General features: G+C 36.9%; 1 protein-coding gene across 2 annotated transcripts in view; it reads right to left on the bottom strand.

The window, feature by feature from the left end:
- Window positions 1–20,869, bottom strand: part of LOC125742379 (uncharacterized) — a 29,120-nt gene that overhangs the window by 5,856 nt on the left and 2,395 nt on the right. Inside the window, exons 12-35 of one of the 2 annotated variants that reach the window (XM_049014319.1) lie at window positions 20,453–20,664; window positions 20,153–20,256; window positions 19,785–19,903; window positions 19,439–19,594; window positions 16,910–17,124; window positions 16,535–16,620; window positions 16,012–16,139; window positions 15,766–15,891; window positions 10,171–10,352; window positions 9,847–9,938; window positions 8,061–8,188; window positions 7,648–7,772; window positions 6,395–6,512; window positions 6,047–6,253; window positions 4,115–4,285; window positions 3,772–3,927; window positions 3,498–3,547; window positions 3,270–3,396; window positions 2,855–2,937; window positions 2,572–2,701; window positions 2,019–2,209; window positions 1,760–1,850; window positions 1,547–1,670; window positions 128–306 (exon numbers count right to left, since the gene is read on the bottom strand). In XM_049014319.1, coding sequence (XP_048870276.1) covers window positions 128–306; window positions 1,547–1,670; window positions 1,760–1,850; window positions 2,019–2,209; window positions 2,572–2,701; window positions 2,855–2,937; window positions 3,270–3,396; window positions 3,498–3,547; window positions 3,772–3,927; window positions 4,115–4,285; window positions 6,047–6,253; window positions 6,395–6,512; window positions 7,648–7,772; window positions 8,061–8,188; window positions 9,847–9,938; window positions 10,171–10,352; window positions 15,766–15,891; window positions 16,012–16,139; window positions 16,535–16,620; window positions 16,910–17,124; window positions 19,439–19,594; window positions 19,785–19,903; window positions 20,153–20,256; window positions 20,453–20,664 — 3,300 coding nt within the window. The remainder of the gene's footprint in view (window positions 1–127; window positions 307–1,546; window positions 1,671–1,759; window positions 1,851–2,018; window positions 2,210–2,571; window positions 2,702–2,854; window positions 2,938–3,269; window positions 3,397–3,497; window positions 3,548–3,771; window positions 3,928–4,114; window positions 4,286–6,046; window positions 6,254–6,394; window positions 6,513–7,647; window positions 7,773–8,060; window positions 8,189–9,846; window positions 9,939–10,170; window positions 10,353–15,765; window positions 15,892–16,011; window positions 16,140–16,534; window positions 16,621–16,909; window positions 17,125–19,438; window positions 19,595–19,784; window positions 19,904–20,152; window positions 20,257–20,452; window positions 20,665–20,869) is intronic. The other variant, XM_049014320.1, reaches the window with a different exon arrangement.

Genomic DNA, 20,869 nt, shown 5'->3' with positions numbered 1-20,869 from the left:
ATTCTAGATATGTTCCAAAGTAATAAAGTTATAATCAATCTACCCACTTAAGAACATTCGATCATTTAATCAATTAAATTGCCCGTTTAATCTGTGATACATCCACACACATTTTGTATGACTTCACCTGATTTAACTTGTCCAAAACTACCATCTGAAAATTCTGACTGTAAACTTTTTCTGCGAGAGCTGCCAGATTATCCACTGCAGTTTGAGGACTCAAACAGGAAGTGAACTGTGTGATGCTATATGCAAAGGGGAACGTTACATCACTTATAATGACAGCGTTGATGGGCGCTGTGCAGCCTGAAAAAAATAAAGAGGTTATTGTATTGCTAAAATAGATCTATAGATATAATATTTCCTGAAATCATTACTCCTGATTCGAGATGCAGCAGGTTACTTCATAGTGGAAACATGCAGTTTTTAAAAAGAATAATACTGTATGCAGTGCAGCAAACAAAACTGCCTGCCAGATGGCTTTTTTAAATCAATTGTTACTAGTGCTGAAAATACAAAATGTATTTTGTTGAATGTGAATGGAAATTAGCATTGTCCAAATTATGTTGAACAAGAAATCCCTGCTGTTTTGTTATCCCCTCAATACAGACAGTTCTTGACTCATAGAAGTAATAATCAGTTCCACAAACCCTTACTTAAGTCAAATTTCATGTGAGATGGATTTAGCCCCCCATACAAAAAAATACATAAACCAGAAATATACTAGCAACATGTACAAAAGATCCATCCATCCATCCATCCATCCATTTTCCAAACCGCTTATCCTATTGGGTTGTACAAAAGATCATCAATTAAATAAATGAAAAGATAAGGTTCAGATATATTTTCAGTGTATGATACCTTTTTGCGTTTAGTAAATAATGGTAAGATTTCGTTTACTACTCAAGAACAAATCAAAAACTAATACTGTATGTTTCCTCAAAAAATACATGAACTGTCATGATTGATTAGATTAATGAACATGGAATCATTACTTAAATGCTTAGTAATTGGTTAATGTATTAAGTATGCATTAAGTATGTGTGTACTACTACATTATTCATGTCCCCTCAAGTGTTACCCTATCTTCCAACCATTTATCTAGTAGAGGGGGATCTGAGGCCTATCCCAGGGCAAAAGGCAAGGAAGCACAGTTGCTGGAATGCCTGTTTATGACAGAGCACGCAAACACATACAATGTTCAATTTAAATAAGCCTTTCACCAGATTGTATATCTGTGGACTGTGGAGTACGCAGAAAAAAATAAACTTGAAGAAGTACATAAACCAGTATACAAACATTGTAAACAAACTTAGCTTTTCATAAGTAAAATTTTCAGTATACACTCTGATCCATTGAAAAACACAATAACTTCTGCATGACATATCAAGATTTAGACATCTTAATCAAAATATATCTAAACTATGTACATAAAGTAATTATGTATTCTAGAAATGATTACTTGTAGGGTTTGGAAAATTACACTTGGTAAATTACATCTGCTAGTACTTTGTTCAAGGACAAAAGAGCTCTCTGAAACACAAACCTGCATCACGTTTGAATCGGGAGGACTTCTGGATTTCTGTAAACAGGTTTTTCAGTTTAAGCCTCTCTGTCCCAATGCTTCGCAGATATACCAGGAATGTTTTCAGGAAACTATTTATGTCAGACTGGAAAAACACAAAAAGATCAAAATGGTTCTGAAAATGTAACAGAATAGAATACATTTTACATGAAATGAATATTAATAGGGATGTACAGGTGTGAACTGGTTCCAGAAGATGCTTGTGAAATACAGGGGAAGAATGCCCAGGTCCTCCAGCGTCTGTATATTCCATGATGAAACATTTCTAGGAAAAAAATAACAAAGAAAGCCATTGATCATCAACAACAACAACAACAGACCAACTGAATTCTGCCTATGAGCCAGCAGGTAGTTCTTTACACCAGTACTTTTTTATATGAAGTAATAGCTGACTTCCCTTAATATGTATTTGAAAGCAAAGAGGTTTACATACCCATATTTGGTTGCACCAGTAAACAGCAGATTCTCCATAGCTGTGACTTGGTCCATTGAGAATTTGTTACAGTTCTTTAGTTTCTCCAGGATCAGTGAATCAGAGTTCTGAATATAGGACCCATTAAGTGTACAGACCATGTTCCCAAGTACCTGCACATTGTTTGCACTGAGGCTTGTGCCTGAAATGCCCTGTAATTTCATAGGATAGAATAATGGTATAGAATACCTGTATTGTCATTGTACATGTACAGTGAAACTGTGTGCTTTCCCACTAAAGCTACATATTATATATATTTTTTAAATTATACATACAATATATAGTATAAAGCTGAATAGCGAACTCGTGGATAAAAATTAACAGCACTGTAAACAGTAGATAGTTTGGGGAGCATTTATATCATCACTCTTCCAGTTCCCAAGGCATTTTTACTGTTTCTTGTTAAAGATCTACCCAATACTGATAAAAATATATGTAATAAATAAAATGGAATTTATATGGTAGTATGTACATGTATAAAAAATGTTGTTGCAAATAGCTCCGTACTACTTACAAGGCAGTGTTTGGCATTCTGCAGCAAATTGGTTTTTATGAATGACAACATATCTGACAGGACGTCAAACTTTGCTGCTCCGACATTCGTAAAATATGAGGTACAGTCTGATGTCACATCTGTTTCATAACTGGTAACATATTTCAATGATCAGTATTAACACTTTTTAAAATGATTTAAATAGTGTAGCATGATACAAAATGTTCTGTTCATTTTATTGTCAATATCAAAGCTCATATAAATTTGTTTTCACTATTAAAGAGTATTTCCTCATGTCACTTACTTGTAATACAACAGCATTTCGGGTGGGTATTCTGCAAAGGTATTTAGCTGACTCACTTTGATGTAATTATACATGCAGGTTAACTGCAAAAAAAGTTGAACAATCACTTTAAGATCTCTGTTTACAACATAAAATTCTATTTCACTACTGTGCAACAAAGTTTGCATGTACATTATTATATTTCTATAGCTATACAAACGGCAGAAAAAAATGATACTTTTTCCTCTGTATTTTGGTTTTGCAAATACTAACTTTGCATGTATATGATGAATAGTCTAGTAATGTGTACTTACATAAATGGACAGTATACGTATGCGGAAGTTGACAAAAACTAGGATGATGAATGTGTGCATGTGAGGATATGTGTTGAACTGTTTGCATGGGTACACACGGATGTACTGACTGCCAGACTTACTTGGGTTTCCTGTAGGACTACATTTTTTCTCTTTTTCTGACAAGCTTTGATGATTGTTACAACATTTTTGTTTGGTATTAGCTGTGCTCGTGTGCATGTAAATCCTTGTAGAACGTCTGGGGAAATGCTAGAACAGAACCGTTTGATGAATCGCATGTCACACACCAAACTCAAGCATGTGGTTATAATAACTGGCATAATTTCACACAAAAGACAATTAAAACATACTTATCAAGGGTGCTTATCCCATTTGCTACTACGTCAAAGAAGAAAATTGCCTGTAGGAGATCAACAAGAAATACAAAACATCAACTCACAAGGTGATCAAAATCTTTCCTCCCAAAACTGCTTAAATGCTTTACTTTCTTACAACTATTTCCATGTATAGTTTACATTCAGCATTTAAAAATTGTTCTTACATTGCAATAGTTACACATATGAGTAATAAAATCAGGAATTAAATGTCATAATGTTAATATAGTTCATTTACTGATTTAGGTACCTGGTCAGGTTTCCATGTTTTCTTGTTAATTAGTTCTATCGTATTTGTTTGTGTTGAAACTGAAGAAAAATCTAGGAGAGATCTTGGGATTTGGGTCGCCATAATATCAGGGACATTCATTAACAGTGACTGTGTGTTCGTACTTATATTAATTATCTGTAAAAGAAAGAAAGATGCTGTTGTTTATGATTGGCAATAACCATACCCACTTCTCTAAAATCAAATAAGAACAATAATATTCATCTTTTAACCAATCATCCTGGTCAGAATACAATGGAATTTCTGATTTTTAAAATACAGTTCTTTGATGTTATATCCGTTGAAAGATACAGTACATACATACCTGACTAACAAAGGTATACTGTATGATTTCTGGAGCATTCATGATATTGCTGAGGAAAGTTGCATATTGTGATATTTGTAAAAGTTGGGAAGATTGTATATTTCTGAAAATCACAGAAGGAACTCCTATTATAAGAGTTCCAAGTTGTAGCAGTTTCTGACCACTGTCTATCTGTTAATGGAGAGGGGAAAAAAATAATTTTCAATCAATTCTGGATTTTCAAATGACTTAAATGCACACAGTAAACAATTACATTGTAAAAATTTGCTTGTAAGCGTTTTGAAATGTACCGTATGTAAGTTCAAATTTAATAATACATAATAAATTCAGAAAAATTAGGGCTGTAATGGTACACGTATTTGTCACTGTTGTACTATTTGGTACACCATTTTTGGTATGGTATGCACAATGAAATGAATGAATAGATTTGTTGACATGGGCAGAACCTAAAGTCACAAGTAGATGTTCAACACAGAAAGTTGGGCTAATTGTAGCTCTGAGTTGGTTATGGTTAATACTAGTTACAGTCAGCATTATCAGCTGTCTGGGAACATTTTGGTTTCCCAATAAATTACCAGCACTGGATAGGGAGTAGCAGAAAAATTCAAGACTGTCCCTCGGCTCTGTTATACTGAATTCAGATATGTTGCTGGAAACATCCAGCGTACTAAATCATATGAGATGATACCATCTGAGTATGTGTACTACTGGAGCAAGACAGAAAGTTTCTTAGTTGCATTTTAAGTGCTTTTGCCAGGAAATTCAGACTGGACAATCAGTCAGTCAATCAATAAATCAATCAATCAGTCAACCAACCAACCAACCAAGGGGTGTCTATTGCTACAGACATAAGATCATACTCTGTCGTAGAGAACATAGGATTTAGTCAATAATGATTATGATTTTATGTTTTCGATTTTTTTTTATTTTATCATACATATTTAACAGTGTGCAAATAAGCAGTTTTGTTTTTCAGACTAGGGCTGGGACAATTATTCGACGTAATCGACGATGTCGATTATAAAAATTGTGTCGACATGGAATTTCAGTGTTGACATGTGTAAAACTACGTAAATGTTTTGTGACTGCAATGCACTACGTCATAAGCTAAACGTATTGTATGGGAAAGTATTTTATCCCCTCAGGAGTACGTTAACGCTGTCCCTTTAAGAACTGTGCAAAAAAAACAGTCTGTTTATAACTGAACTTTACTGTCCACCTGATGATCCACTTGAGAGCTACAATATTTTATTCATTGGACCTGCGGCATGGTTTTCATTTTCAATACAAAGTTATTCCGCTAATAAACCGGCTAGTCGTTTCATAGCTGACAGCGTTAAAACTATATCAGTTCTAGACTTAATTTGGCTGAATATAGTTTTGTCTAATATCGCCAGTGCCAGCAATGCCGCACTATTTTGTAAGGCATGTACTGGCTAATCATGTAGCACTTCTCTCATATTAATGAGTCATCTCCCACCACCATGCAAAAAGGAGATTGTGTGTGGGAGATGGTGAATTGTTGTATTAAATGACTAATAAATGTATCATCAGATCAAGCAAAAAATTAGTTGTTAGATTAGTCAAATAATTGAATAAAATAATAGTTTAAAAAATAATCGTTTTGGACAGCACTAATTCAGGCACATAAAAAGGCATTTTGCCTTTGGTTTGCAACTGTTTCTAAAGGTGTTTGTATTTGCAGCTCTAATAACAAATGTTTTCCTGCTTTACTGAAACTGCCAAAATTGAAGTGTGTACCAAACCGCTAATTTTTTGTGCTTTTACGCCCCTTTTTATTTTAAGATACAAAAGCAGTTCCAGCTACAGTTGTATTTTCTTTAAGTACAATTATTCATTTGTATTTCAGTTTTAAGGACTAACATGAGATGTATCATAACGAAATAAAAATAAATAAATAAGAAATAATACCTGGAATTGTTTGAGAAGAACTTGTATAACGCTTGCTGCCTGGCCTTGGTTCCAGCCATTCACAGCACTTAGCGTGCCCAAGGATGACATAAGGACATTTGGTGGAGCTCCCAAAATTTGTGTAGTGGTAAATCCTGCACATTCCTGGCCCAGAGCTGTAATCATATTTTCACTGACCGGCAGATTTCCAGCCAGGGCTGTGGTAATCTTTGGGGGAAAGGGTGGGGATTTATTTCAGAATGCTCTTACATTCATTAAGAAAAGTTTGATGCTATTGATTTTATTCACTCTTTAAGACAAGTAACAAATGCATTGAGAAAACAGAAGACAGTTAACTGGGATTCCCACCTCAGGGTCAATCTCACCACAGGCCTGATTTATGGTCTGGAGAATGACCAAAGTGTTTTCTATGCTCAGTTGTGAGTATGATGTTCCAGGGGCAGTACAGCGGAACTGCAGCGGAAGTCTAATGAGGATAAATCAACATTTACTCATTCAGTAAAACAGGATGCGTTTCAGAATAAGAAACTGAAGATACGTTTCTGTGTGGAATTGTTCCATAGTTGTTACATGCATTCTGTACTTAAATACAGTATCAAACCATCCATGTTAACTATCGAATATGTAACTATTAAACTTTCATATTTAGGAAAATAGGAGCCTTGATAAGACTCATGGTTTCTACAAAGTGTTCCTCTATAAATGCCAATTCAGCCCCAGTATACATTTCAGCATACACTCCTCTAAAGGCATACAGGGTAGGTGCTTGCTGTCTGTAAATTGCTCATGGTGTGTGATTGTGTGTATTCTTGCTTCATCTTGCTGAAAAAGGCTCCAGACTTGTTACACTCTGTATTATTTGTGTCGTTATGGTAGTTGAATGGATGCACTACAGCAGACCCCCTGTATCCCTGGGTGATACGTTCCACGATCTGCTGCGGACAAAAGCAAACCATCTGCGGACCCCATATATAACGGGATTGTGTACATATGTGGTCAAATTTATTTGATAAACTATGCATAGTAAGATATTACCAGCATTAAAAACAGTAATAATAAAGTTTATTGTGCATTCTTATACAGTACTGTACTCTCTCTTTCTCTCGAGTGAAAGGGATTCTGATGTTTTAGCCTAATTCTTAGGAGTCAATGGAGCAATGAAGAAATATCATGTTTCAAAGGATGACAGATCAATGAAAATCATGCTTTTTATACCCCTCTCTTACACATTTTACTATTTTTTTTCTGAGTGTGGATAACTGACACCACAGTTTCTGAAACTGCGGATATCGCAGAACTGCTATAATTCCTCACAGTGAGTTGTCTAAATGCGGTTACTATTTAGGCTGCATTTAGTATTTTAATACGTTTTATTTATGCCAGATGGTAATCCTGATGTCTTTGCAGTGTCCTAATTCAGGTCATTAATTAGGTGTTTGATTATGAATCAGTCAGCAATATAAGTAGTTTAATTTTGGGATTAAGCTGTATGTGCCTGTGGTTTTGGTGGGTTGGAAATATATTTGAAAAGATGTACACTTTAAAGAGTATAAATGCAAACTGAACAAATACAAGGTACAGTAATACTTTGTAACACTTACAGCAAAGGGCTGAAATTGGGATCCTGTTGGTAAATGAGTTCTGTGAAAAATGATGAAACATTCTGAGGGAAGCTATTTACACTGAAAAGCTGGAGGTTTGCAGGGTTCAGCATAAAGACCTGGAGCTGTAGAAAAAAAATTGAATATTGGTTTTACAAAGCAATTAGCTGTTAGCTTTGTAATCTGAATAATAAAAAAGGGTCTAGCTGATCTTCAGCACATTTCATTATATTAAGTTCAAAGTCTGAGTAGCAAAGCAAATCTCACTGTAAAGCATTATGTAGCTATGTTTATTTGACCCAAATAAGAAAAATAATACTACAGAGATGGTTTCCATGTTTGGGGCATTTGTTCATAGCAAGGACTGCAACAATTATACTACTGTAAATTTGCAGTAGGCAGGTAATTCATACCTTTGTAGAACCAAATTTGTTAAGGTCATCCAAAGTCATGAATTCGATAAATGGCCCAATGTAATTGACAAACCAGGCAGTGGAATTCAGCTTTGGGTCATTAGCCTTGTAACATTTGGGCTCCTCTCCTACAAAATCAAATTATGAATAAATTAATGTGCATGAAAAGCATATGGACATTTTATTAGAAGACAGCAAATTAAAAAACAAAACAATAAAAAAAAACAATTTTTTTAGTTAAATAATTTATCTTCTTCTACACATCTTCTCCAACATGATTTCAACTAAGCCTGGACTAAACTAACTTGGCTATAAGCTCCATGCCCACCTGGTCTAACACACAACAAACTAATTAAGCAAATTCTTTTATAATAAGCATAAGCAGCAAAATATACATGGCTATTATGTGCTATCCCTTTTGTTAAATAATTATAGCCATGTTTATAATGCATTTTGAATGCATTATTATTTGTTATAAATGCGTTTAGAAATGAATAATAATAATAATTATTATTATTATTAATAATAATGAGAATAATTATAATATAACAACAACAAAAACAATAATAATAATCATCATAATCCGGGGGGCAGCGTGTGGCTCTGTGGGTTAAGCCTGTGTGCCTTGAGCAAGGCCCTTAACCCTCAGCTCCCTGGGAGCCCCAGCAGAAGGCTGCCCTTCATGGAAAGCTTACTCTACAAAGAGCAATTTGAGGGAGGCATAAAGACAATTTCCCCATGGGGATCCATAATTTATATTATTATTATAAATGCATTTATGAATTACTAAAAACATGGCCTTAAGTAAAGTGTTACCACATTTTTTTATTCGTAATGAGCATAAGTGTCACGAACGAGCAGAACGGCGACCGTGCGGGCAGGCGTGCAGAAGACTAGGCAGGCAGGCAGAACATGGGGCAAACTGGGGGTTTATTGTGGGGCTAGGGCTAGGGCTAGGGCTAGGGCTAGGGCTAGGGCTAGGGCTAGGGCTAGGGCTAGGGCTAGGGCTAGGGCTAGGGCTAGGGCTAGGGCTAGGGCTAGGGCTAGGGCTAGGGCACTGACGCACAGCAACATCAATGACGGACAGGGCAAACAGGTAAGACCAGGACTTAAATAGGACGGGACTAATCAAAGTAAGTGGACAAAGCTGGAGACGATCAGGGAAGCACATCAGGGGGCGTGACACACACGAGGAGCCGACGAGCCGGGTCATGACAATAAGCAGTTAAATGTTTAACAAGTTTGCTTCAAACTTTCCATGATAAAACATTAAAAATATGAATGAATAAATGTATTTCTACTCAACATGAATGTATTAAATATTGTAAACAAATATGCATTTTCTAAATATACTTATTTAAATTTTACTGGAAAACTTTCTCAGTTAACAGGAAGCTTTGACATTCAATTATAATGCAAGAAAGTTCATTCCAGAAGTTTTCCCCTTATAAACACTTATAAATGTTTAACCCTGAGCTTCTCAGCTCTCCTTAGTTTGGATTTCATTCAGGATCTTTCTTTTCACTACAAAGCATCAAGAATTATACCCGTGGCAAGAAATCACTTATACAATAAATGAACACATTGTAAGCATATATAAATGATACATAAATTTCATAATTACATTTTATGAGTGTTTAATTTTTTGTATAATAGTACAAAAAACATCACTTTCTAGAACATTTTTATTTTAAACAAGAAAATGTGATTTTAAAATAACATTAGATGTACTGCAAAAATGATTTATACTAAGGTACCAAAATCAAGACAAATACGGATGACTCACCTATGCTGAGATAGCTCCTAATGGTGTTAAATACATCTGCCTGGTTGAAGTCTGTGCTGCTATAATTGAAACTATTTCCAAGAACTGAAATACTGAAAGAGCACATACATAATATGTTTAGCAATCAGACATCACATTTTCTGAAAGCTGCAGAAATGACTGATGTCACAATGTTTCTCAATCTGGTCCTCTGGGCCCTGCAGAAAGTCCACGTTTTTGCTTGAGCAAAAATATCGACTGCCTGGCAGGGAGCAAAAACATGGACATGGTCCCCTAGGACTGGACTGGGAAACACTGGCTGAGGAGAAAAAACTCAGTGCTTACAAGTTCTGAAATGCAAGACAGCTGGCATTGAGCATTACGGTGGAGCTGATGAGATCCTTGCTGAGATATCCCAAGTACTGATTCAGGGTTAAAGCATTAAAGCAAGCGTTATTTGCGCTGCTTATGGCTAAAGGCCAAACACATGGTAAGATATTTTGTCTCACATTATCAGGCATCTCTTCCTGTTAAAAAAAATATATATATATTACAAATGGATCAATATTTGAATTTCATAAGCTTCCCAGAATTAATAAAGATATATTATATATATTACTAGCTTCTTAACAGCCCTATTTCAAAAATATAAATATAGATATATTTATGTATATGTATATATATATGTGCGTATATACACACACAGTGGAAACCTCTTATGGTGATCAGATCTGTCTGGGTGAAATTGATCACTTTAAATGGATGATCATTATAACCAATTTTTTCCTCTTTATGTTTGAGGTAGATTACCATCCAATTGACATTTGTATAGTTATTGCATGAATACACAGTAATAAAACGGAGAGCGTCACTATTTACTTACGATTTCAAAATACTGTTCAGCTGTTTCAAACACTTTTCAAATTACTGTACTGTACAAATAAAATTTCTGAACAACGTAGAATTCAAATACGCTATAATATAGTACAGTACTGTACAGAAATATTCAGTTCAACTCAATTTTATTTACACAGCGAATTTTCACAATGTGCTTATTGTAATTTCGGTGCTGCATCTTGGTGGCTTGTTTTTGGCAGTTTATCATAAGTTTTCATGAGTCTATATTTGTCATTGAGAAGAAATTACTTTCTTTTTTCTGTCATGTTTTTTTTTGCATGCCAATTTAGCTTCTGGTAGCTAGCAGGAAGCAGATGGGTTATCGCAAGTCAAAGTAGGACTACTAAAGCAAAGTAAAATTGTTCTGTTTAAAAAGACCCCAAATGAACATTGCAAGTGGACTACTTGATTACTATAAGTGAATAATTTAACACTAGAACTGCCAAATCTACGCAAATTTGCGTAAATTCCCTGGGCCTAACACCTACTAGCATCCCTGCTGAGAGTTTCTTGGGCCATTGTCCTCCTGCTTTTGTTGTGCAAACACACCCATTACCTGTGAGGCCTGGCACATTTGCATTTTTTTACTCAGAGCAGCTAAAATCCAAGGCAGGCTAAACCTCTGTGTGTGACATGGAAACCTTCACAAAAGTCTGCCATATCTATACCAAATATCCCACATGCTGACTGACCTGCAAATATGAAAGACACACATTCACAAAATATATGGAAGCACAAGTCTGTTTTATTTATAAAAAAAATTGAGTGTTTCAAACTTTGCAGTGTTTGCAGACCCAGTGACCATCATCCCTGCATTTGGCGCAAGTGAATTTGTAACACTTTGCACTGGTAAACCTGCTGCGGTTTCTGTTGCAGTTCTCCTGTACCTGACACTGAGTTGTCCATACAAGTCCTGGCACAGCAGCAGCCTTCCTCTGTCCCCATAGCCTTTTGTGGCATAAATTGGCAATGGAGTTCCTTGGCTAGATGACTCAAAAATAATCTTCTTTTGCCTTCCCACCCTGTACATGCCTTGTACAGAACGTAGGAATTTGCCACCACCAGGTCCAGCATGTTGTAAAATACAGCTACTGGCCACCTGCATGTTGCTGCTCTTACGGAATACATGCGCGCCATTTGGTCCAACACATTTACACCACACTATAACAGCAGAGAGAGAGAGAGTCATGAGTGTATTTGCTTTTTTTCTACCTTCTTTCTATATAGGCCTGTATAGTACATATCAGAAAACATTGTAGCACTGATGTAAAATTATACACACATTCACATACCTTCATGTGGTTATAGTCTGTTATCGTGTTGGGTTTCCTCTTTCTGCCTTCACAGATCGCCACATCTTGGTCCAAGGAACTCAGAACACACACAATCTTGTTTTTTTAGGTGCATAAATTGTCAAGGAGACACTGCCACTTCTAAGCACTGACGCGGAGAATTCCTCTTGCTGTGCAGTGTCCTTTGAAATTGGAGGAAGTTCATACCAAACTTTATTCCCTGTGCTCAGTAGTGTTGTTTTGCGCTGAAGCAGTCTGTGTGACAGTGCCAGTGAGGTGAAGAAATTGTCCGTTGTGACATTTCTCCCGTCATCCAGAAATGGCTCCATCAGACTCATGACCATGTTCTCTGCCAGCATCTCCCTTTTCTGGTGACTGGGGTCCTTCCCCAAGTTAGGGGACACGTTGCAGACGTATTTGGTCTCCAAATCCGTGGCCATCCAGAACTTGATCCCAAATTTGTCCGGCTTGGATGCGATATACCAAGTGACATGGAATGGATCCACATCTACTCCACGTTGTCTTTCCACCGGTGTCCCTCAGGGCTCGGTTCTTGGCCCTCTCCTATTCTCCCTCTACACTAAATCTCTTGGCGAAGTTATATCCTCACATGGCTTCTCCTACCACTGCTATGCCGATGACACTCAACTCATCCTCTCCTTCCCTCCCTCAGACACTCATGTCTCCACTAAGATCTCTACATGCTTGGCAGACATCTCATCTTGGATGACCACTCACCAGCTAAAACTCAAAACTAGTAAAACTGAGTTGCTTTACATCCCGGCTGACTCATCCCCCCTCCAGGACCTTGCGATCTCCTTTGACAACTCCCTGATCCGTCCTTCGGTTTCTGCTAGAAACCTTGGAGTTACCATAGATGATCGGTTGTCATTTTCCTCACATATCACCAGTCTTTCTCGCTCTTGTCGGTTTCTCCTCTTTAACATCAGGAGGATACGTCCATTTCTTTCCACCCAGGCTACCCAGATACTCGTCCAGTCCCTCGTCATCTCACGCCTTGACTACTGCAACTCGCTTCTAGCGGGTTTACCACTGAGCGCCATCCGTCCCCTCCAACTGATTCAGAATGCAGCTGCTCGTCTTGTTTTCATCCTTCCCAAGTTCTCCCACACCACTCCTTTGCTGCGCTCCCTCCACTGGCTTCCTGTAGCTGCACGCATCAGATTCAAAACACTGATGCTCGCATACAAAGCCAAAAATTCTCTGGCACCATCCTACCTAAAGGACCTCATCACACCCCGCTCTGCACCACGATCTCTCCGATCCTCCAGCACTGCTCGACTGGTCCCACCTCCCCTCAAGGCACAAGGAAGACACGCATCTCGGCTCTTCTCTGTCCTGGCACCTAATTGATGGAATGAACTCCCCCTAGATGTCCGAACAGCTGAATCCTTGAATGTCTTCAAGCGACGACTCAAAACTTTTCTTTTTCAGAAATACCTGACGTAGAACTTCTATATTCTTACTCGACTCTTTTTCTGGTGTGTGTTTTAAAAAAATAAAATAAAATAAAAATTCTGCACTACTCAATGGCGTTCTCAGAGATAGTATTCGTAGCTGGGGTCCTTATTGAGCTAGCATCGGAAATTCATTGCAGAGTCTCAAAGCACTTATGTAAGTCGCTCTGGCTAAGGGCGTCTGCCAAATCCTGTAAATGTAAATGTAAATATACTGCATGGACAATGAACCTTGGTCGAGAACAGCTGTACATCTATGTTCATGTGTTCTCCTGGAGTGAAACTTTCAGCACAGTTCTTGGTGAAGGCTGGCAGAGAACGTGGTCATGAGTCTGATGGAGTCATTTCTGGATGACGGGAGAAATGTCACAATCGACAATTTCTTCACCTCACTGTCACTGTCACACAGACTGCTTCACTTTACTGGGCATGGTGAATAACGTTTGCCGTGAACTTCCTCCATTGGCAAAGGACACTGCACAGGGAGAGGAATTCTCCACGTCAGTGTTTAGAATGGCGCGCATGTATTCAGTACGAGCAGCAACAAGCAAGTGGCCAGTAGCTGTGTTTTACAACATGCTGGACTTGGTGGCGGTGAATGCCTACGTTCTGTACAAAGCATCTACAGGGTGGAAAGGAAAAAGAAGATTGTTTCCGATTCTTCTAGCCAAGGAACTCCATTGCCAAATACAGGGATGATGGTCACTGGGTTTTCAAACGCTGCAAACACAGACTTTGAAAGATAGACAGACTGTGTGGGACAGTAACCACTGAGACAAAAGGCAGAAAGATGACGAAGAGATGAACCTGGAACTGAGGCACGGATACATCAATTTTTACATGAACAGCCAAACATGCAAAGCTGGAGAGATCACACCAAAACAAAATTCACTTTTGGTGTTATAATTCAGTGATGGCCAATGAAAATGAAATGACATTTTATTCTGTATGTGTATGAGCATGTCAAAAACCATGGACCATGACTTCACTCAGCTTATGACATTTATATACAAACATGCATTGGAGACTGAAGTGTTAGCATGTTTTCATTTTATTCATTTCATTCTATTAGCAACTTTTCATTCTATTTTCACTCAATTTGTTTTATAAATAACACAGACTTGTGTTTCCATATATTTTGTGAATGTGCGTCTTTCATATTTGCAGGTCAGTCAGCGTGTGGGATATTTGGTATAGATATGGCAGACTTTTGTGAAGGTTTCCATGTCACACACAGAGGTTTAGCCTGCCTTGGATTTGAGCTACTCTGAGTAAAAAATGCAAATGCGCCAGGCCTCACAGGTAATGGGTGTGTTTGCACAACAAAAGCAGGAGGAGGATGGGGCTGAAGACCTGCGAAAATCACAGCAGGGGTGACAAACACCTTGGGACTCTCAGCAGAGAATAAAAACTCGGTAAATCTAGTGTTAAACCGTATTTGTACAGGAATGATTCTGTTCCAAGATTTTTGATCCATATAAGCAGTTGATCGCCATAACTGTGAACACTGTAAACTATGATGAAGATATTCCACTGTGTGTGTGTGTGTGTGTGTATGTGTCTGTGTATGTATGCATATTTGGTTAAATTTCAAGTAATATGCTCATTGTATAGAAAGAAAAGTAAGCTGTAAGTAACAACCCAGCCTGCACTACCCCTTAACCCCATTGAGATGATTTTGGATGAAATGGATAGTAAGGTCACTCCGGTTTCCCCCCACGGTCCAAAAACATGCTGAGGCTAATTGGAGTTGCTAAATTGCCCATAGGTGTGCATGTGTGAGTGAATGGTGTGTGAGTGTGCCCTGCGATAGGCTGGCCCCCCATCCTGGGTTGTTCCCTGCCTCGTGCCCATTGCTTCCGGGATAGGCTCCGGACCCCCCGCGACCCAATAGGATAAGCGGTTTGGAAAATGGATGGATGGATGGATGGATAGTAAGGTCAAGGCTACAGAGCCAGATAGTGAAATTAGTGCATGTACTTCTCTATCTGTTTAAAGAAGAATTTTCAGAGATACAGCTTTAATAGAATGTCCAGGGTTTGATCAGCTGTAATCACTGTAAAAAGTAGCTATTTCGATGAGTCTTAGATTTAGCCTGTTTCATGTTACATAGGTTGTGTTCATCATTTGTTTAATATTATCCGTAATTGCCATTACATAATACAATACATAATCGTATTTCTTTTGTGTAGCACTGTAAGTGCTTAAATTGTAATAAACCACAAGAAATTCCACAAGTTTGACTGGCTGCATGTACGTAACAAAACACCTACGGTTTCCAGGAAATCACATGTCCTGTTGTAGCAATTAAGAAAAGCACATAGCGCAGCATTACTGCCAATAATGTTTGGTCGCCTGAGAAGGCTGCCAAGGTCAGAAGGAGGCATGGAGCTAATTAGCTGTAAAATAGAGAAGACATAAACATGATCAGAACAGAGGAACATTCATTTCCCATAATCCCTGATAGTACAAATATAAATGCTAGTGCAAAACATCTGTTTTTATCTATTTTCATTTACCTGTGATTTCTCAGACCCTGGCATAAATGAAAGTATCGTACTTAAAGTTGGGAATGGAAATCCAAGGAACAAGCCATCCAGGAATGAGTAGAAGCTGTTGTTTGAATAGCAACGCAGTGGAACTGGTCCTGGGAGGGCAATGAAAATTAACTTTGCTGTTTGCAGTAGATGCATTTTTATTTAAACAATGGCAAATAATGTGGCTGTTAGTGTTATTGGCAGTGGCTGTTAGTGTTATTGGCAGTGCTATACTTGTTTTGATAACCAATACACAAAGATAAGCATCCAATGCAATGTAATATCTAACTTCCTATAATCCAGTCTGACGAAGGTGCATTATACAAACACAGACACATTTATGGTGTTTTAACTGGAGAAAAAGAATGGCCTTAAAGTCATTATACTAAGTTATAAGTATAGCACGAGTGACTAAATCAGTCATTAAATACAAAACAAACAGGGCGTTTCATTTATATGGAACCCCTTCATAGATGAAGAGTGTCTGCACTCAGTACCGTAATACCTTTTTGTAAACTCAGTATCTGATTGTAGATTTCATTTTGTGTCCCATCTTGCAGGGTAGAGCGTACAGAGTTAAGCTGCTGAATTCTGAAAATTACAATTCGTAAAAATACAATGGACATGAGATTAAGGCAGTGGGAGAAAAAATGTCAGTCCTAATTTAATATATATTTTACACAAAATAACCATAATTTCTTTTAGCTGGATATCAATTTACAGATTACTTTGTTGTCATTCATCACTACCTGTATAACCCACTGCACCATACGCTGCCCCCAATCAAACTAAATTAATGATATTTGCACAACTGATAATGGGTAAAATTGCTAACATGCTGGAGATGTACTAGAATGAAAATAAAAAAACATAAACTTACAGTGCTTGTATAGTTGCGCAGCTCCTGTTTTGAAAAACATTAAATAACGGTGCCACTAAATCCTCTGTCATGTTTGTTAGCAGGGGACCAATTCTGAACTGCAGCCAGTACAAAACCTCATTGTCACTAATGGACTGCCCTGAAAGTATGCCTCTGTCTAAGACTTGCTGGAGCATCGCAGAGAGCACAGAGGATGGGAATGTACTTTCTTGACCCTGAAAGTGAGAGATTTATAACATCTGTATCAAGCATGGAGATGTTTCCTTTTGCAGCTCAAGAGAGTTCATGATGAATAAATCAAAAATATAGACAGGAATACATGATAGTATACAGTCAGATTACAAATATATTATGTCAGGATTGGTCCCTGTTTTGCACTGTTCTGTATAGCCATAAATTAATGTGCATGAAAAGCGTATTGACATTTTATTAGGAGACATCAAAACTAAAACATAAACATAAAATATATATATATATATATTTGTTTATTTGTTAATTTATCTCTTAGTTTATCTTCTTCTCACAAACCTTCTTCTCTAAAATGGATTCAACCAAGCTTGGATCAACATAACTTGCCTGTAAACCCAATGCTAGTCTGGTCTAACACACAATAAAAAACTAATTACACAAAATACACATGGCTACAATGTGCTATGGCTTTTGTTAAATAACTAAAGCCATGTTTATAATGCTTTTTGAATGCAGTTAAATGTTGTTTAACAATTTCCCTTCAAACCTTCCATGATAAAACATTAAAAATATGAATAAGTTTATAAATCTACTCAACATCAATGTATTAAATACTGTAAATAAATATGTATTTTCTAAATATTTTAATAAAAATTTTGTAAATTACCAGACAGCTTTGTCAGTTAGTAGGAAGCTTTGACATTCAATTATAATGCAAGAAAGCTCATTCTAGAAGCATTTCCCTTATAAACATTTATAAAAGCTTCTCAGCACTACTTTGCCTGAATTTTGTGCAGAATCTTTCTTTTCTCTACAACAGCAAGAATTATAATCATACCAAGTAATCATTTGTACTAAAACATTTGTAATAAATGTTTACACTGTAAGGACATACAAATGATATTCGTAAATTTCATAAAAACATTTTATTACCTGTTCAGTTTTTGTATAAGTAATCATTTCAATGTTTGGCCATCAGGAGTCGCTGGCCATCCCATTTTTCAAACAGTTCCCAGCTTTGGCATTGTTTTATTCCCAGTGTGTTCCTTTATTCTGTGGGCTACTGTGTGGCTGAATTGGCTAAGTGGGTGGCTGCAAGCTTAGTATTTCCTGTGTTGTGGATTCAAGGCTGGCCAGAGGCCCGTGCCCTTGATTCTGTTCCGTATGCTTGTTAATTATGTTTCCTTGTGCTTTTGTATGGCTCCTTGTTTTGTAACTTGATCAGTTGTCTCTTTTTGTATCTAGTTATGTAATTATGTCCTGTTTCACCTATGTTCCCTCTGTCACCATTACAGCCATAGCCTCAGGTGTTTCATTGATTGTGATTACCCTCACTTGTTCCTTATTGTCCGTAGTCTTTTGTTTTGTGGTTGATTAGTTATAGCCTGCACCTGTCCCTTATTGAAGCCCTTGTTATCATGTGGATTTAACTGCCTGCCCTTACTCTATTCTATACACCTGTTATCCAGTAACCTATTATCCCCAACTGGGGAAAAGCCAGCATTTGTATTACCCTAGTTACAATGTCAGTATAGTGAGGATTAAGAGATTTAGTTGTCCAATATGACATCACTTGGTCTTTGGTATGACTGTTAAACAGCCATATAAAAATATCACTTGCAGCATATATTTGATCTGGAATTAATCTACGTCATAAGTACTTGAAATGCATTAACTTGCATGTGATCAGCAATTATAAATCTTTTCAGTACCTGTCCAATATGAATAAATAATAAGTGATCCAGAGTGGATAATGACTCAGTGTGGTGAGCTCACAATTACATCTTAACAGTTCAGATTTGGATTCAGTAATTATGTGCCCCATTTGTATATATATTCTCTGTATTTACATAATAATCTGCTGGTTTCCTACTCCTTTCATAGTTGATAAAATTCTCCTAACTGAATGTCTGGATTTCCTGCAAATGATTGACATGCCATCTAAAGTTCCTTCCAGAAGTCCCTGTATGTTTTGTGAACTGCAACACCACCATAGAAAGTGGCATCCTGCCCCAGTTAAAAGATATGTATGTTTTAAATGGACAAAAAAAAATCCATTCTCTTGAACAAAACCATTGTCCAGTTTTTGTAATTTGGTGTTTGAAAGACATTGAGGTGCAGCAGTAATCTGAAGGACTCATTACAGAGTAGAGCAGGCATATCAGCTGTTCAGCATATATAAACTGTTGAGTAGTATTGTTTGAACTACAAATATAATCCAGAGAAGTGCAATTGCACATATAAATTAGACTATTGAAACAGGAATCATTCTTAGAGAAATTGCTTTCCTTAGTATAACAATGTAATTATGCAAGCATTTTTGTATCTGTATTTGCTTACCTGTATGACTTCGCTGAAAACAGAGAAGAAAGTTGCTAACTGGAAATCATTCATGTAACTCATTAAAAGATCGACATCTTTAGGGTTCTTCAAAAGCCCGGGAGTACAAGCAACCTCTGTTAACTGTTCCAAAGTCAAACCACCCAGGGCATCCAACTGAGGAGCATAAAAAGATATCAGTGTTAAATATGAAGCTAAACACTGAACTATCTAACCAATTACTGGCAAATAGTCTGTATAATAGAAGGACAGTTAATGTTTAGATATTTTTTTTCTATTCTAATAATCTGCGTTTTATTCTGTTAAAACTGATTCATTCACAAGTTATGGCTTCAGTAAAGCATACCGGGGAGAAGCTACTCAGCAACCTCTGCAAAGCTGACACAGATGCAAACACTGAAAAATTGCCAAAATTGCTCCCAAGCCATTCTGCATTGCTAAGTGTGTTAGATACGCAGGCAGCATCTGAAAAGAACGACACAATATTTTTGTGTACAGATGGAATGGTTAAGCGAAAATATGCAATGTAATTATAACAAATGAAATGTAAAAAGTTGTGTAGTATGTTTTGCATTATCATCTAGAGAAATGTAAATTCTAGAATGCTGAGTATATATTTTTCTTATAACTCATATTATGTTAAAATTAATCCAATAGTTGGGAATCTAATTATTCATTAATGAAAAATATATAAAAAACTACAATAATACATACCTGAGCTATTGGACTGGGACAGGAATGCCATTATAAAATCCTGGAAAACTAAAAGCTGCTGTTTTTCTCTCATTTTTAAAAATTCATTATTGAAGCTCTTCACACTTAAGGAGAAAAAAAGCTTTTGATTACTTGCCTTTGAAAATTACATTTCCTTTATATATATCAAAAGTACATTTGCTAGACATATATATTGTAAATGTGCTGGTCTTAAAAGGCTGCTGCATGTCACATTACAAAATGCCTTTGTAACAGTGAAAAATGCTTTATTGTGCTGTACACAATAATGGCTATACATACACAGCCTGGTAGGTCTCACAGCTGAAGTTCTTTGTGCTGAGACAGGATAAAAACTCTTCAGACACTGATGGCAAGAACGGGTGAAGTCTCCTCTGGAACCACTGGTTGATAAAGCTGATGTTTTGGAGTTGCGTATTGCTGAAGTTATTAATTCTGACTTCTTCGATTGCATCCAGAACTGATGTTGCTATGGAATTATTGATATGAGTCTGCTGTAAAAAGGAAAGATGTTATCAGTGGGAGACCTTAAGGCCACCAAAACCAGCCTTTAAAACCATGGACTGCAGTATAGAAGGTAAAATAATACTTTTCAAATTGCTTTAGCTTTTAATACAAATTTTTATCCTTTTTGAATTGCTTTTCTCCCTCATTGCTTTATCTAATGCAAATATTTTCTTTAAGTGAAGCATAAGAATG

This window comes from Brienomyrus brachyistius, chromosome 5, assembly GCF_023856365.1.
Source record: "Brienomyrus brachyistius isolate T26 chromosome 5, BBRACH_0.4, whole genome shotgun sequence".
Classification (NCBI taxonomy): domain Eukaryota; kingdom Metazoa; phylum Chordata; class Actinopteri; order Osteoglossiformes; family Mormyridae; genus Brienomyrus; species Brienomyrus brachyistius.
This window is presented reverse-complemented; position numbering and strand designations above follow the sequence as displayed.